This window comes from Capra hircus, chromosome 8 (assembly GCF_001704415.2).
Source record: "Capra hircus breed San Clemente chromosome 8, ASM170441v1, whole genome shotgun sequence".
Lineage (NCBI taxonomy): Eukaryota > Metazoa > Chordata > Mammalia > Artiodactyla > Bovidae > Capra > Capra hircus.
The window spans coordinates 23,059,001-23,075,698 of record NC_030815.1 but is presented as its reverse complement, the minus strand read 5'-3'; the positions used below and the strand labels follow the sequence as shown (position 1 = coordinate 23,075,698).

Genomic DNA, 16,698 nt, shown 5'->3' with positions numbered 1-16,698 from the left:
GCTACTGAATTAATTTGTTTTATTATTTATCTGGCTGTGCTGGGTCTCTGTTGCTGTGCGGGCTTTCTCTAGTTGCGGTGCTTGGGCTTCTCATTGCAGCAGCTTCTCTAATTGAGGAGCAGGGGCTCCAGGTGCACAGGCTTCATTCAGTAGTTGCGGCTCATGGGCTAAGTAGTTGCGACTCCCAGACTCTAGAGCACAGACTCAGGACTTGTGGCTTACGTGCTTAGTGGCTCTGAGGCATGTGAGATCTTCTTGGACCAGGGATCAAACCGGTGTCCCTTGCATTACAAGGCAGATTCTTAACCACTGGACCACCAGGGAAGCCCTTTTACATTTTTTTTTTTTTGACACTTGTCATACTCCTTTCAATTCTCCATTGCCATTGATTTAAACCCAGTATACTTTTGAAAGCAATTTAGAGTTTCTCTTAAGTTTTGAATGAAAAATAGCAAAATTAAAACTGGAAAAATTAAACTATTAGGGGAGTTCCCTGGTGGTCCAAAATCACTGCAGATGGTGATTGCAGCCATGAAATTAAAAGATGCTTACTCCTCAGAAGGAAAGTTATGACCAACCTAGACAGCATATTCAAAAGCAGAGACATTACTTTGCCGGCTTAGGTCCATCTAGTCAAGGTTGTGGTTTTTCCCGTGGTCATGTATGGATGAGAGAGTTGGACTGTGAAGAAAGCTGAGTGCCGAAGAATTGATGCTTTTGAACTGTGGTGTGGGAGAAGACTCTTGAGAGTCCCTTGGACTGCAAGGAGATCCAACCAGTCCATCCTAAAGGAGATCAGTCCTGCGTGTTCATTAGAAGGACTGATGTTGAAGCTGAAACTCCAATACTGTGGCCACCTGTTTCAAAGAGTTGACTCATTGGAGAAGACTCTGATGCTGGGAGGGATTGGGGGCAGGAGGAGAAGGGGATGACACAGGATTAGATTGCTGGATGGCATCACTGACTTGATGGACATGAGTTTGAGTAAACTCTGGGAGTTGGTGATGGACAGGGAGGCCTGGCATGCTGCGATTCATGGGGTCGCAAAGAGTCAGGCACGACTGAGCAACTGAACTGAACTGAGCTGAACTGAACTGGTGGTCCAGTTGTTAGGACTTCCACTGCTGTGGGCCTGCTTTCAATCCCTAGTCATGAAGCTGAAATCCCACAACTTGCATGGCACAGCCAAGGATAAATAAATACATTTTTTAAAGTAATTTTAACCGATTTTACTGTTCCCTTCTAGTTCTTATTGGGTCTCTTGCTTTTAGCCAATAGAGTAAGTGTTCATAGGAGACATGATGGGAATAGATATGCACATGAATTTATGTTCCAGTATCTGTATGCAGGTCAGAGAGCAACAGTTAGAACTGGACATGGAACAACCAACTGGTTCCAAATAGGAAAAGAAGTATACCAAGGTTGTATATTGTCACCCTGCTTATATAACTTCTATGCAGAGTACATCATGAGAAACGCTGGACTGGAAGAAACACAAGCTGGAATCAAGATTGCCAGGAGAAATATCAATAACCTCAGATATGCAGATGATACCACCCTTATGGCAGAAAGTGAAGAGGAACTAAAAAGCCTCTTGATGAAAGTGAAAGAGGAGAGTGAAAAAGTTGGCTTAAAACTGGGCATTCATAAAACGAAGATCATGGCATCTGGTCCCATCACTTCATGGCAAATAGATGGGGAAACAGTGGAAACAGTGTCAGACTTTATTTTTGGGGGCTCCAAAATCACTGCATATGGTGACTGCAGCCATGAAATTAAAAGACACTTATTCCTTGGAAGGAAAGTTATGACCAACCTAGATAGCATATTCAAAAGCAGACACATTACTTTGCCGACTAAGGTCCGTCTAGTCAAGGCTATCGTTTTTCCTGTGGTCATGTATGGATGTGAGAGTTGGACTGTGAAGAAGGCTGAGCACCAAAGAATTGATACTTTTGACCTGTGGTGTTGTAGAAGACTCTTGAGAGTCCCTTGGACTGCAAGGAGATCCAACCAGTCCATTCTGAAGGAGATCAGCCCTGGGATTTCTTTGGAAGGAATGATGCCAAAGCTGAAACTCCAGTACTTTGGCCACCTCATGAGAAGGGGTGACTCATTGGAAAAGCCTCTGATGCTGGGAGGGATTGGGGGCAGGAGGAGAAGAGGACGACAGAGGATGAGATGGCTGGATGGCATCATGGACTCGATGGACGTGAATCTGAGTGAACTCCGGGAGTTGGTGATGGACAGGGAGGCCTGGTGTGCTGCGATTCATGGGGTCACATAGAGTTGGACACAACTGAGCGACTGGACTGAACTGAACTGATAAACAGACAAGAGGTTCTAAAAGACTAGTGAAAATAAATTGATGGTTTATTTAAGAAAATAAAAACGTGTTAATTTTGAATGTGCTTAGCGTGATGGTTGGAGAAGGCGATGGCACCCCCTCCAGTCCTCGTGCCTGGAAAATCTCATGGACGGAGGAGCCTGGAGTGCTGCAGTCCACGGTGTCGCTGAGGGTCTGACACGACTGGATGACGTCATTTTCACTTTTCACTTTCATGCTTTGGAGATGGAAATGGCAACCCACTCCAGTGTTCTTGCCTGGAGAATCCCAGGGACGACGGAGCCCGGTGGGCTGCCGTCTCTGGGGTCATACAGAGTAGGACATGACTGAAGCGACTTAGCAGCAGCAGCAGGTACCATAGCAAAGGTATCCCTTTTTTTCCCCTGAAAATTACCTGGAAAAATTACCTACAAGTATCTTCTGATGTGAGAACCCAGTTTCCATTACTTCTTTTTGTACTTTTTAATATAATTGAAAATTTTTAAAAAATACATTATTTTTATGTATCGTTCTCTATGAGACTGAATGTTTCAACATAGAAGATACTGAGTTAAATTTATTTACCAGTATTTCTTAAAGGCAATTCCACCATCTGCCACTTTGATACTCAATTAATACATGTGACATGAACTGAATGAATGAATGAGTAGATAAGTGTTACCATCAGTTACTCACTTTTGTTTAGAATACTGAAGATTGAATTTAGGTGTTAAGAATAAACAGACTCAGTGTCTGGATTTCTACACAAAGACCACTGCACAAATATGTTTCCAGTGAGGCAGTGGAGATCTTCGCCTGTGGAGATTTCTTTCATCAAAACACAGGATTTTCTACTTAAATACTCATTGCTGGATTAGTTCATTTTTGGGTTTATTCAATCATTCAGTAAAAATATGTTTGGAAATGCCATCCACTAAAAGAGAGCAAAATAAATTTGATCTCACACACACAAAAAGAAAACTAAAAGAGTTTGATAAGAATTTAATAAATAAAGAATCATATTTAATGAAATGGAAGCTGAACATATTTCCTAAATCTTAATACAATGTGAAGGCAAATATCCTTATATAAAAATATAAATATGACAAGTATAAATAAATAATAAATAAATCAGGGAAATAATCACTTAAGGACTGATGGCCCTAGAGCTAAGTTTTTAACATCCTTGCTTAATACTACAAAATATATGCTTAAGTAATTTAGTAAATTTTGTGGCTAAAGCAGAAATCAGAAACTTCTGAAATGACCACAGGTGAGTGTGCAAGGCTGATGTGACATCTTAGTGAGTGAGAGTCATTTCAAGGTGAGTTCAGATCTCCACCCATCTTTCTTAACCTTTCTTGCAAGCTGGTTGATGATGAGAGGGCTTTCATCATCTCCACTCTGACGGTTTCCCAGGCGCAGTCACTGTATTGCTTCTCTTGCAGGTAGACATGGATGCCCTGGAAGTACCTCTTCACAGCCAGGGTGGGGCCTGTCCTTCCCAGGGCAGAGTCTTCCTCTCCCATCACCTGCCCCAGGCAGGCCTCCAGGTCATCCAGCTGCTGATGGATTCCATTGCGGAGCTGCTCCAGGAGGGTGGTGTCCCAGGCAGCAGAGGAGCGCTCTGTGTGAAAGAGGTTGAAGCTCTGCTGGAGCATCTCGTGGAGCACAGAGATGGCCTGGGCCTCCTGGAGCTGGGCGCCCTCCACCATCTCCTGGGGGAAAGCGAAGTCTTTTCTGTCCTGCAGACAGAAGCGAGGGGAGATTCTCCTCATTTGGCCCAGGAGTCTGAGGTTCTTCCTGCCAATCAGCATGTGGTTCTGAGACAGGTCATAGCCCAGGGATCCTCCCAGGCTGTAGCTGACCAGCGCCAGGGCCATGAGTAGAGAGAGCATGAAGGCCATGGGGAAGATGCGGCTGCTGCTGGGCTGGCTGGGTGAACCTTGAGGTAGGTTCTCTGATGCCATGCTTTCTAAGCAAGGCCATTAAATAGGGAACATGGTAGTTTTCATTTTCTAGGCATTTCTCTACACTTTTACTTCCTTTTTTGATTTTCATTTATGTATTCACAATTTGATCAAATAAAATGTCATCAATCTAAAGTATTAATTTTATGTATTTCCCAATAACCTCCTATGTGCCCATCCAAATGGATATTTATCAATCAAATGAGAAAAGTCTTTTTCTTAACTCAGGAGAGACGTATGTGTGTAATTACACACATTATTGCTTTTTGTCTCTCATGCTGTTCTCCTCTTGTCCATGAACACATCTGCAGCCCTGATCTTAGGCTCCACTTTTCCCTCTTACTTTACATAGGAAACCAGGCTCCCTCAGCTCTGTATTTCTGTATTTATAAAGTATTTACCAGTTCCCTCTGGTAATTAAGCTCTTTGAAATAAATGATGTTTGTCTTTAGTGTTTGATTTAGAGAAGATTCTGAATATTATGAGTCCATGAGCTCCCCCCATGTTTCTCTTCCTTCTGGTACACGTTCCTGCAGGTCCATGCGGTTGTGCTTCAGGGAACCATGGAGTCAGGACTATTGCAGACATGACGCTTTCTTTCCACCATTTTCATACTGGAGACCTATTGTCCTTCACTGGCTGGGCCAATACCCCTAGAAGAATCCTGGTTCTTGTCAGGGAACATGGGTGAGGAGACTAATTCCAGGATGATTGTGTTTCCCCAGCAGCACCTCACTCTCAGGGAGAGATCACATGGCGCCACCCCCTGTCCTCTGGGTGACAGAGTCCCCGTGCTCACCTGCTGGACTCCCTCCCTGCAGACAGGCTCACCACAGCCTGAGGATGCGAAAAATCTCCTTTCTGTGGAGGGCTTGTTTACTTGTTGGGAAAATAGATGGTCTTCCTAAACCCCCACCTTCTCCTCTGGAATGTTTGTGTGAAGGACCCGCGTTCCCAGTGGTGACCCCTCTTCTCCTGGCCCATATCCCCAAGTGTCCTAAGTGTCAGTATTGCCCACATGCTGAGAGTAGGGTGCATTTGTGCAAGTAGACAGAGGAATTATCCAACTGCCATTATTTTACCTTTAATAGAGAGATAATTTTAATTTTACCAAGGATAGATTTTATCATTCTACTCTCTTAATTTTTTGAACACGTGTGATGTTCAGAGTTTCTGAGTTGGAGGAATGAGATTCAGTGGTGTTGCTGTCTCTCATCAGAAGTTTATGTCACAGAACCCAGTGAGCTTCAGCTGCTCCTTCAGTCAGTTGATTCCACTGGGCTTCCTTGTTCCTGTGTCTCTGTCTTCCTCTGAGAATGCAGGGCAGTGAGACTCACGCTACTCAGTCGAGGGAAATAGCCTTCTTCCTTTGCTTGTGGGTGATTCTTCAGTTGAAGTTGTTTTAATTTATATTGACATACTGGACAAGATGAGTCTCACTACTCCTGCTCTAGTCCTAATTCATGATGAGGTGAGATCAATAAAAGGTAGTAAAGAAAGCCAGAGGGGCTGTACTCTATCATTTTCAAGATTTTAGATTTTCTTTTTGTTTTTCTTTGCAACTTTCCTAGAAAGTAAAATTCGAGATGAGAAAACAAATGTAGACCAAAAGAAAACCAATGTCAATCTGAATGTCATGAATATGAAAAAAGGGAAGTGGCTTTCCCCTGACACTGTGACGTATTCTGAGTTAGCAAACTTCAGTGCAGCACAGCTGGGGACGTGCTGAGGCAGAGGGGAAGGATGAGGCCAGTATGAACAACAGAAAGGCTGGGACAGAGCTGGGTCTGCCAGAAACTCAATGAAGGAAACGTTCTGGGTCAGTTGACTGCCCTTTGCTTTGCAAGATCAGTGGCCTCATTTTTCTTTCATTTAATCCATGTAAGATCAGTTTCAGGAGAGAAGGAAGAAGTCACAGCCATCAGCTCACAAGGAACTGAGAAGCAGAGCCTCAGCTGGTGAACACTAACCCTCTCTGGCAGAATCGTGGGGACCAGCCTTGCTGAGCATCTGTCCTGGTGATAGATCCACTCAACAATGAGAAGATGCTCTGTGAAAGCTAGAATTAAATAAAAGGGAATCAGATAATTCCAAAGATCATTATGTTAATTTGGGTAATAGTAATCATAATATTAAAAAGTAATAACTGAAGTTTGTTTCCTAATGATGGACTCGCCATTTTAAGCTCTTTAAAATATTAACTCAGTTCTCTCATTAACCCTATCTGGATCACACCATTTATACAAGTGGAGAGAGATATCAATCTGGAGCACTGAACTATTCTCAATGTACCAAATACAAAGGAGCTTTACAATGATTTGTCTGAACAAGCCCATTAAAAAGAGTGAAGGGTTCACATGAACATGATACTGGGAAACCAACAAAATAAGTTGAAGGAGGAGAATGAGATGACAAAATCCCTTAAATCCCCTGCAAATGCTAAATGGCTTTGTGGGGCAGTAAGGGAGGTGGTCTTACGTCTAAAGAAATCTCTTTAAGGTCTAATCAAAACAGACAAAATTGCTATTGAGTAGTTAGAGGGGAATAGATTTTTCTGCTATTTGAAAAAAAAAATAAATGAGGGACTTTCCTACAGATGAGGATCTGGCCCTTTCACACTGTGACCTGGATTCAGTCCCTGGTATGAAAAATGACATCCCACAAGCCATGAGGCGGTAAATCTAAGATTTTATGAGTGAAATCTTCAATGAGATATAGTAAAATCACTTTATTAACCCTATAAGAGCTGACCCCTGGGATCTTTGTATTTTAAATTCTTGACTTTTCTTGTGAGTTTAAGAACAAAGGAAGAGCATCAATTTCTAGCCACATGAACCCTGACTTTTCTCCTTTAAGATGACAGCTAAAAGATCACTTGGCATCTTGTTCTATACCCATTGTGTTCCCTGGCCTCCAGCAGGCTCTGATAGAAGTTCAGGGTGGAGATCAGGAAAGAGGCACTCTGTGCTCTGGGAAACTAACACAACAGACCAGCAGAGAGTTAGATAATTTTCCTGAGAAAAAGTTAGGAACCGTTTTTGCATCTTCTCATAGGTAGAAGAGCACTACAGTCATTCATGGAGATACCTGTTCCTGCTGACTCTCAGCCACCTTCTACCAAGTGATGGCGTGTAACCCCTTTACCACAATCACATTTATATACTGACCCCTCTAAAACCTTGAAGCAGCTCCTCAGAGCTGAGTAGACTCTGTCCTCTTGGCTAGAATCCTCAGTAAGTCCACCCAAAAAACTGAACTCCCGGCAGTCATGTTGCCAGTATTTTTTCAGTTGACAAGAATCCTTTGTGGTGTTCCCTCCCTTTTAAGGTTGAGGTCATAGGACTCAATTTTAAGTCCTTTTCTCATTTTATACTCTTTTCCCATTTGATCAGTTTTTCTGTTTCATGCTTTATATTTAATGGAATTGCTTGTAAATTGCCATCTCCAATATCCAATGGACATTTCCACTGATTCGTTTACTAATTACCTACAGTAGTTAACTTTCTATATCCTCCACAGCTTGGTCCATATTCTACTGGCAGTATTCCAGTTTTCTCCCTTTTATTGTAGAACTCAACCTAACTGATATTCATTTCTGCTACTAATTAGTACTATTTTTAAAATAATTGACATTTTAATATGAATTAACTGATTATTGATTTGATATAATTTCCTTTAAAAAAAATCAAAGTTACAAAAATGATTGAATTAGTTATGTTTATATCTAGGTCTTGAGGGCAACACGCAACCTGGCTAAAGGAAGTGTATTCTTCATTCTAACCTGCATATAAAAAAATGGGTCAAGGACTTGTAAAATAAATTCCTTAATCAAGTTGTGCAATTCAGCTTGGTGTTTCTTTTTTAAAGAAAAAAGCAAAGGATGTTTTTTAATAGTAAAAATTTAATGAATAAGAGTAATTATAAGCTAACTAAATACAAAATATGTATTTTCCCTTAAGTATACATATATAATATTATATGAACAAAATAATTTAAGTAAATATAAATAGATAAATAAATATTAAGTAGATAAATGTCCATGTAGATAAATAAGCAGATAGATCAGCTTGAGTATCTGTGAGGGAGTAGTTCCTGTAGAGCAGAGCATGTTATCCTTTAATATTCCTGAAAACCTTTGACAAACTGAATCAATTCAGGCCATGATGACAGCAGAAATGAGACTTCCACATGGCAGTGCAGGAGGAAGTGTGGTCTGTTGGTCCATGAGAATCATTTTCATGTTGAACTAGGTGTGTCAGTCCTTGCTCCTGAATCTCTCCTGCAAGTTTGTTGAGGAAGAGAAGGCTCTCATGACTTCTTCTCTGACAACCTCCCAGGCACAAGGGCTGTGTCCCTTCTCTTGCAGATAGAGAGTGACTCTGTGGAAGTATTTCCTCACAGCCAGGCTGGAGTCCTCCTTGGGCAGGGGAGCCCCTCGCAGCCCCTCCTCCTGCCTGAGACATGCTTGCAGGTCAGTGAGCTGCTGATCCAGTGCAGCGCGGAGCTTGTCCAGGAGGCTCTGGTCCCACGCGGCGGCCGAGCCCTCTGTGCTGAAGAGCTGGAAGGTGTGCTGGGTCACCTCGTGGAGCACAGAGATGGCTTGAGCCTTCCGCAACTGGCTGCCACCCAGCGCCTCCTGGGGTAATGCGAAGTCATTTCTGTCCTGCAGGCAGGAGGAAGGGGGGACCCTCCTCAGTTGTCCCAGGAGCGTCAGCACCCTCTTGTTGGCCAGGCTGTGGGTGTGAGGCAGGTGGCAGCCCCAAGAACAGATGGCGTTGCAGCTGAGCAGCAGCAGGGCCAGGAGTAAAGACCAGGCTGGGGCCATCGGGGACCTTGCAGATGCTGCTGGCCTGGGGAGGTGGGTGACTCTGTGAACCTGCTTTCTAGGTTCCCTGAAGACCTTCCTTCAAGCCTGTGTCTTAAATAGGAGCCCATAGTTTCCATTTTCTGAAAGTTCCCTCTTATTTTCTACTTTTGTTTTTGCTTTTCAATTTGCACTCTTCAGATGGGTTAGGACAGCATTTCTCAAACTTTTTTTCATTATTGCCTCCCCTTCCCTATTGACAGAGTCTTCTGAGATATTTTTTTCCTAATTACCCCACCATGAAATTTTAACAACACAGTTATGCTGTGGATCCATCTTTGCACTCCATGCATATCTTTATACATAGGAAAAAAAATGCAAAACTCCTTGTTGTGTTCACCCTAGGGTTAACAATGCCATAAAATGAAAGGTGTACAATAAATGCAAAGCTGTTGAATTTTATTTAACTTTATGAATGAGTTTGAAGAATGACTTTTAATGGAGGATATTTACTTATAATGTACCAAATTTACTTACTAATGTACCAAATTACATATTCACATGATTTATGATAATACCACACTATAGATAGACTTAAAAGTCTTTCAAAACTCAAAATCACTGAAAATCTTATATTATTTTCTTATTATTTATCTTGAGGTACTTTTAACTTTCCTTCATATCAAAACCAATTTTTAATTCCCTGGCTACTCAATATTCATCTCTGTTTTATCAACATTTCTTTCTCTTTAGCTCTTGTCATGCTTTTATGCATATTCTTAACAACTTTGATAGGGATAAGTAATAAAATACCATGATATCTCGCCAATGGAAGAACGTGAAGAGGAACTAAAGAGCCTCTTGATGCGGTGAAAGAGGAGACTGATAGACTGGCATAACACTCAACATTTAAAAACCTAAGCTTATGACATCTGTGGCAAATAGATGGGGGAAAAGTAGAAATTGACAAATTTTCTTTTCTTTGTCTCCAAAATCACTGTGGGCAGTGACTTCAGCTACAAAATTAAAAGACACTTGCTCCTTGGAAGAAAAGCTATGACAGAACTAGACAGCATTTTAAAAAGCATAGGCATCACTTTGAGGAAAAAGGTCTGTATAGTCAAAGCTATGGTATTTCCAATGATCTTGTGAGAGTTGGACCACAAAGAAAGCTGAGCGCAGTAGAATTTCACTTTCAAATTGTGTTGCCTTAGAAGACTCTTAAGAGTCCTTTGGTCAGCAAGGAGATGAAACCAGTCACGAAATGAAACCTGAATATTTTTGGAAGGACTGACACTGAAGCTGAAACTCCAATAAATGTTAGTTGCTCAGTCGTGTCTGACCTTTGCGACCACATGGACTCTAGCCAGCCAGTTGCTCTTCTGTCCATAGAATTCTCCAGGCAAGAATGCTGGAGTAGGTTGCCATTCCCTTCTCCAGGGGTCTTCCCGACCCAGGGATCAAACTCGGGTCTCCCGCACTGCAGGTACATTCTTTACCATTTGAGCTATCAGGGAAGCCCTATACTTTGGCCATCTGATGTACAGAGCCAACTCATTGGAAAAGACCCGATGCTGGGGAAGATTGAGGGCAGGAGGAGAAGGGGGCAACAGAGGATGAGACGGTTGGTTGGCATCACCAACTCAGTGGTTATGAATTTGAGCAAACTCCAGGAGGGTTGCAAAGAGTCAGACTGGATTTAGTGGCTCAAAAATAACAGTAAGATTTCCTTCCATTGAACCCTGATGGTAAGCTTCTCCAGGCAGCTGCAGAAGGGAGAAGGTCTTTTTCTTGGGTTCCTTTGGGAAATGCCCACTTGGGAGAGTTTGCAGTTCTGGGCTCTGCAGACAACCAGGGCATAGCATCCTCAGTGAGCCTCTCGATACTGACTTACTGTCAGGGGAAAAACCTTTCTTTTTTACAGGAAACCTTCTCATAGCCGTGCCAGCAACAGTGTTCTCTGGTTGGAAGCATGGAACCTTGCATTTTCCGAGCCTTCCCTAGAGTTTTGTGCTTTATTTTCCAGGAAGGATTCCACTTACTGAGGGGTTTCATGTGGAGAGTCAGCGAGTTAGAGTCGATTTTACAGATTCGGATCCTTTCTGGTGTGATCCAGTGACAGCTCAGAGACAGGGGAATCTGGCAGTGGTGATGGGACCTCTGGAAGGTGTCCAGGATGCCCTGGGGCTGAGTCAGAGGGTGGCCAGCACCAGGGCTAAGGACTGGGAAGCTGTGATTTCCTGTCCTAAGAATATTTATCCCTGCGCAGACTAAATTTTAAAAAATCTTCTTGGCCTATCACGGATAATAAGAAAAGAAAAGTAATTTATACCATGGAACCAAAAGATTTCTTCTTGAACAAGTGGGCAGGAAAACTCAGGAATTAAGGGAAAATATTTTAATTGTCAAGATGCTGAAATTTACTGACTTTTACCGATACGTGAAGTTAAGCAAATTGGTTAATTTCATTCCCCCTCTATGACTCATAACCTCATCTGTTGGAAGAGGATGAGCAAATTGGAAGTGGTCAAACAAGAGATGGCAAGAGGGAAGATCGACATTTTAGGAATCAGTGAACTAAAAATGACTGGAATGGGTGAATTTGACTCAGATGACCATTATATCTGCTATTGTGAGCAAGAATCCCTTAGAAGAAATGGAATAGCCATCATAGCCAACAAAAGAGTCTGAGATGCAGTACTTGGATGCAATCCCCCAAATGACGAATGACCTCTGTTCATTTCAGGGAAAACCAATCAATATCACGGTAATCCAAGTCTGTGCCCTAACCAGTATTGCTGAAGAAGCTGAAGTTGAATGGTTCTAATGAAGACCTACAAGACCTTCTAGAACTAACACCCCCCAAAGATGTCCTTTTCATTATATGGGACTGGAATGCAAAAGTAGGAAGTCAAGAAACACCTGGAATAATAGGCAAATTTGGCCTTGGAGTCCAGAAGGAAGCAGGGCAAAGGCTAATCGAGTTTTGCCAAGAGAACTCACTGCTCATAGCAAACACACTCTTCCAAAAACACAGAAGACTCTACACATGGACATCACCAAATGGTCAATAGCGAAATCAGATTGATTACATTCTTCGCAGCCAAAGATGGAGAAGCTCTATACAGACAGCAAAAACAAGACTGGGAGCTGACTGTAGCTCAGATAATGAACTCCTTAATGCCAAATTCAGACTGAAATTGAAGAAAGTAAGGAAAAACACTAGATCATTCTGGTATGGCCTAAATCAAACCCCTTATGATTATACAGTAAAAGTGAGAAATAGATTCAAGAGATTAGATCTGATAGACAGACTGCCTGAAGAATGATGAATGGAGGTTCGTGACATTGTACAGGAGGCAGGGATCAACAACATCCCCAAGAAAAAGAAATGCAAAAAGACAAAATGGTTGTCTGAGGAGACCTTACAAATAGCTATGAAAAGAAGAGAAGCAAAAGGCAAAGGAGACAAGGAAAGATATACTCATCTGAATGCAGAGTTCCAAAGAATAGCAAGGAGAGATCAGAAAGCCTGCCTCAGTGATCAATGCAAAGAAATAGAGGAAAGCAATAGCATGGGAAAGACTAGAGATCTCTTCAAGAAAATTAGAGATATCAAGGGAACAGTTTGTGCAAAGATGGGCACAATTAAGAGCAGAAATGGTATGGACCTAACAGAAGCAGAAGATATGAAGAGGTGGCAGGAATACACAGAAGAACCATACAGAAAAGATCTTCATGACCCAGATAACCACAATGGTGTGATCACTCACCTAGAGCCAGACATCCTGGAATGTGAAGTCAAGTGGGCCTTAGGAAAGATCACTACGAACAAAGCTAGTGGAGATGATGAAATTCAAATCCTAAAAAATGATGCTGTGAAAGTGCTACACTCAATATGCTAGCAAATTGGGAAAACTCAGCAGTGGCCACAGGACTAGAAAAGGTCAGTTTTCATCCCAATCCCAAAGAAAGGCAATGCCAAAGAATGTTCAAACTACTGCACAATTGCACTCATCTCACATGCTAGTAAAGTAATGCTCGAAATTCTCCAAGCCAGGCTTCAACAGTACATGAACCACGAACTCCCTGTTGTTCAAGCTGGTTTTAGAAAAGGCAGAGGAACCAGAAATCAAATGGACAACATTCACTGGATCATCGAAAAAGCAAGAGAGTTCCAGAAAAACATCTGCTTTGTTGAGTACGCTAAAACCTTTGACTGTGTAGATCACAACAAATTGTGGAAAATTCTTCAAGAGATGGGAATAGCAGACCCCTGATCTGCCTCCTGAGAAACTGTATGCAGGTCAAGAAGCAACAGTTAGAACTGGACATGGAACTACAGACTGGTCCCAAATAGGAAAAGGAGTATGTCAAGGCTGTATATTGTGACCCTGCTTGTTTAACTTATATGCAGAGTGCTGCTGCTGCTGCTAAGTCACTTCAGTCATGTCCAACTCTGTGTGACCCCATAGACGGCAGCCCACCAGGCTCCCCCGTCCCTGGGAGTCTCCAGGCAAGAACACTGGAGTGGGTTGCCATTTCCTTCTCCAATGCATGAAGGTGAAAAGTGAAAGTGAAGTCGCTCAGTACATCATGAGAAATACTGGACTGGATGAAGCACAAGTTAGAACCAAGATTGTTGGAGGAAATATCAATAACCTCAGATATGCAATAACCTCTGACACCCTTCTGGTTGGCTTAAAGCTCAACATTCAGAAAACTAAGACCATGGCATCCAGTCCCATTACTTCATGGCAAATAGATAGGGAAACAATGGAAAGAGTGAGAGGCTTTATTTTTGGGGGCTCCAAAATCACTGCAGATGGTGATTGCAGCCATGAAATTAAAAGACGCTTACTCCTTAGAAGAAAACCTATCACCAACCTACATAGCATATTAAAAAGCAGAGACATTGCTTTGTCAACAAAGGTCCATCTAGTCAAGGCTATGGTTTTTCCAGTTGTCATGTATGGATGTGAAAGTTGGACGATAAAGAAAGCTGAGCATGGAAGAATTGATGCTTTTGAACTGTGTTGTGGGAGAAGACTCTTGAGAGTCCCTTGGACTGCAAGGAGATCAAGCCAATCCATCCTAAAGGAAATTAGTCCTGAATATTCATTAGAAGGACTGATGCTGAAGCTGAAACTCCAATGCTTTGGCCACCTGATGTGAAGAACTGACTCATTTGAAAAGACCCTGATGCTGGGAAAGATTGAAGGTGGAGTAGGAGGGGACGACAGAGGATGAGATGGTTGCATGGCATCACCGACTCAATGGACATGAGTTTGAGTAAGCTCCAGGAGTTGGTGAAGGATAGGGAAGCCTGGCATGCTATAGTCCATAGGGTCACAAAGAGTTGGACACAACTGACCTGAACCTCATCTAAACCTAATGATCTCAGTAGTATCCCACCTTCTGTTATGATCATATGTGGGGGTACATTTCATTACATGAATTTTGGGAAAATTACATTACACATTACACATTACATTACACACACACATTAAGTCTGTAACATGGTAATAATAAGGTGCCGACGTGTTGTGTTTATGGCAATGATTCATTAGAATATATTTCATTCTTGATATTTATTTGAGGATAAAAAACACATTCCTTGATGTTGCCGTCACTTTTTGTGGCGCATTAGTCCTGATTTGATTACTAAGTGTTAGAATGCTTCTGTGAACATGATTACCAAGCACCTACCAGACAGATTCCACAGACTTTCAGTCTTTATAAAAAAATGATGCTGTCAGGAACTACAAATTCTTTAGCCCTTAAAAGGGACACTTAATCCTTCCAACATAGTTGAAACTGAGTTATAAATATTCTCATTTACAAGAGCCACCTAGTAAAACTTTCTTTGAGTGCAATAGTGTAATAAGAAAATGGCAAATCCAAGTCTCAAAACCTAGTATGTCAGATTCCAAGCCCCACCTCCCTATCCAACACCATAAACACCTGTGCAAACCGCAAGTATGCAACCATCGCTTATTTTCCTACTTTACTGACATACAGTGTGCCTTTGTCATCTCTGCCTCACTGTTACAGTACTTTATATTTTCGTTCGTTTATTGTCTATCTCCAAATTTCTAGATAAATTGAGCAGTTTACAAATTTACGAATAATCCTGATTAGTTTATATAATTAGCAAGATAAAACTATCAACTGGTAATTATTTCTGAGAGTCTGATGTGATTGACAAAATTAATAATTCTAATAATAATAAAATAATCATATTTAAGGGACCATATAGATTCATAGAGATTGCTGAATTAGTCCTCACCATAAATTTGAGGTATGTGATAGATAAGACCCCTGAGAGTTATAGCCCCTGCAGGAGATTGGATTACAAATATTTCCATGAGCCTCTGTAGAAAATGGGCTTCCCTCGTGGCTCAGTGGGTGAAGAATGCACCTGTCCATGCAGGAGATGAGTGTTGGATCCATGGGTTGGGAAGATGCCCTGGAGAAGGGAATGGACACCCACATGAGTATTCTTGCCTGGGAAATCCCACGGACAAGGGAAGCCGGGCAAGCTGCAGTCTATGGGGTACAAAAGAGTTGGACTTGACTTAAGAACTAAATAAAAACAGTAAAATCTCAAGAAATTCACCTTCATAAGAATTTAATAAGTAAAAGAAATTACAAATTGAATGAACTAGAAATGTAAATGTATTTTCTAAATTTTAATACAGTGTAAAAATCTTTTATATGAGAAAATAAATATGAGGAGATAAAAGAATAAATATAACTAAATAAATAAGCAAACAAATAATAAATAACATCAGTGTAGTCATTGCTTAGGACTGAATCCCCTTAAGCTGAATACATTTACTTCCTACTACCGACAAAGAACTGGCTGAATTAATTTAATAAATTTTGTGACTAAAGCAGAAATCAGACTCTTCTGAAATGACTACAGGTGAGCATACAAGGGTGATGTGGCATCTTAGTCAGTGAGAGTCATCTCAAGGTGAGTTCAGGTCTCCATCCATCATTCTTAACCTTTCGTGTAAGCTGGCTGATGAAGACAATGATCTCATGATTTCCACTCTGACGGTTTCCCAGGCGCAGTCGCTGTATCCCTTCTCTTTCAGGTAGACATGGATGCCCTGGAAGTACCTCTTCACGGCCAGGGTGGGGCCCATCCTTCCCAGGGCAGAGTCTTCCTCTCCCATCACCTGCCCCAGGCAGGCGTCCAGGTCATCCAGCTGCTGATGGAGTCCAGTGCGGAGCTGCTCCAGGAGGGTGGTGTCCCAGGCAGCAGAGGCGCGCTCTGTGTGGAAGAGGTTGAAGCTCTGCTGGAGCATCTCGTGGAGCACAGAGATGGCCTGGGCCTCCTGGAGCTGGCCGCCCTCCACCATCTCCTGGGGGAAAGCGAATTCTTTTCTGTCCTGCAGACAGAAGCGAGGGGAGATTCTCCTCATTTGGCCCAGGAGCCTGAGGTTCTGACTGCCAACCAGCACATGGTTCTGAGACAGGTGACAGCCCAGGGATCCTCCCGGGCCGTAGCTGACCAGCACCAGGGCCATGAGTAGAGAGAGCACGAAGGCCATGGGGAAGATGCGGCTGCTGCTGGGCTGGCTGAGACG

The 16,698-nt window shown here is 42.3% G+C and overlaps 3 protein-coding genes across 3 annotated transcripts; all 3 read right to left on the bottom strand.

Annotated features, from left to right (window-relative positions):
- LOC108636628 (interferon omega-1-like) lies at positions 3,646-4,233 on the bottom strand. The gene has a single exon (XM_018052816.1). It carries the CDS (start codon positions 4,231-4,233, stop codon positions 3,646-3,648), a length of 588 nt encoding a protein of 195 aa, XP_017908305.1.
- On the bottom strand, positions 8,552-9,121 carry LOC108636627 (interferon alpha-H-like). Its single transcript, XM_018052815.1, has one exon. The coding sequence runs from the start codon at positions 9,119-9,121 to the stop codon at positions 8,552-8,554; it is 570 nt and encodes a 189-aa protein (XP_017908304.1).
- On the bottom strand, positions 16,075-16,698 carry LOC108636626 (interferon omega-1-like). The gene has a single exon (XM_018052814.1). The coding sequence runs from the start codon at positions 16,660-16,662 to the stop codon at positions 16,075-16,077; it is 588 nt and encodes a 195-aa protein (XP_017908303.1). The 5' UTR covers positions 16,663-16,698.

What these genes read in the sequence shown, in the direction of transcription:
- LOC108636628 (XM_018052816.1), bottom strand. Translation starts at nt 4,233, where the DNA reads ATGGCCTTCATGCTCTCTCTACTCATGGCCCTGGCGCTGGTCAGCTAC.
- LOC108636627 (XM_018052815.1), bottom strand. Translation starts at nt 9,121, where the DNA reads ATGGCCCCAGCCTGGTCTTTACTCCTGGCCCTGCTGCTGCTCAGCTGC.
- LOC108636626 (XM_018052814.1), bottom strand. Translation starts at nt 16,662, where the DNA reads ATGGCCTTCGTGCTCTCTCTACTCATGGCCCTGGTGCTGGTCAGCTAC.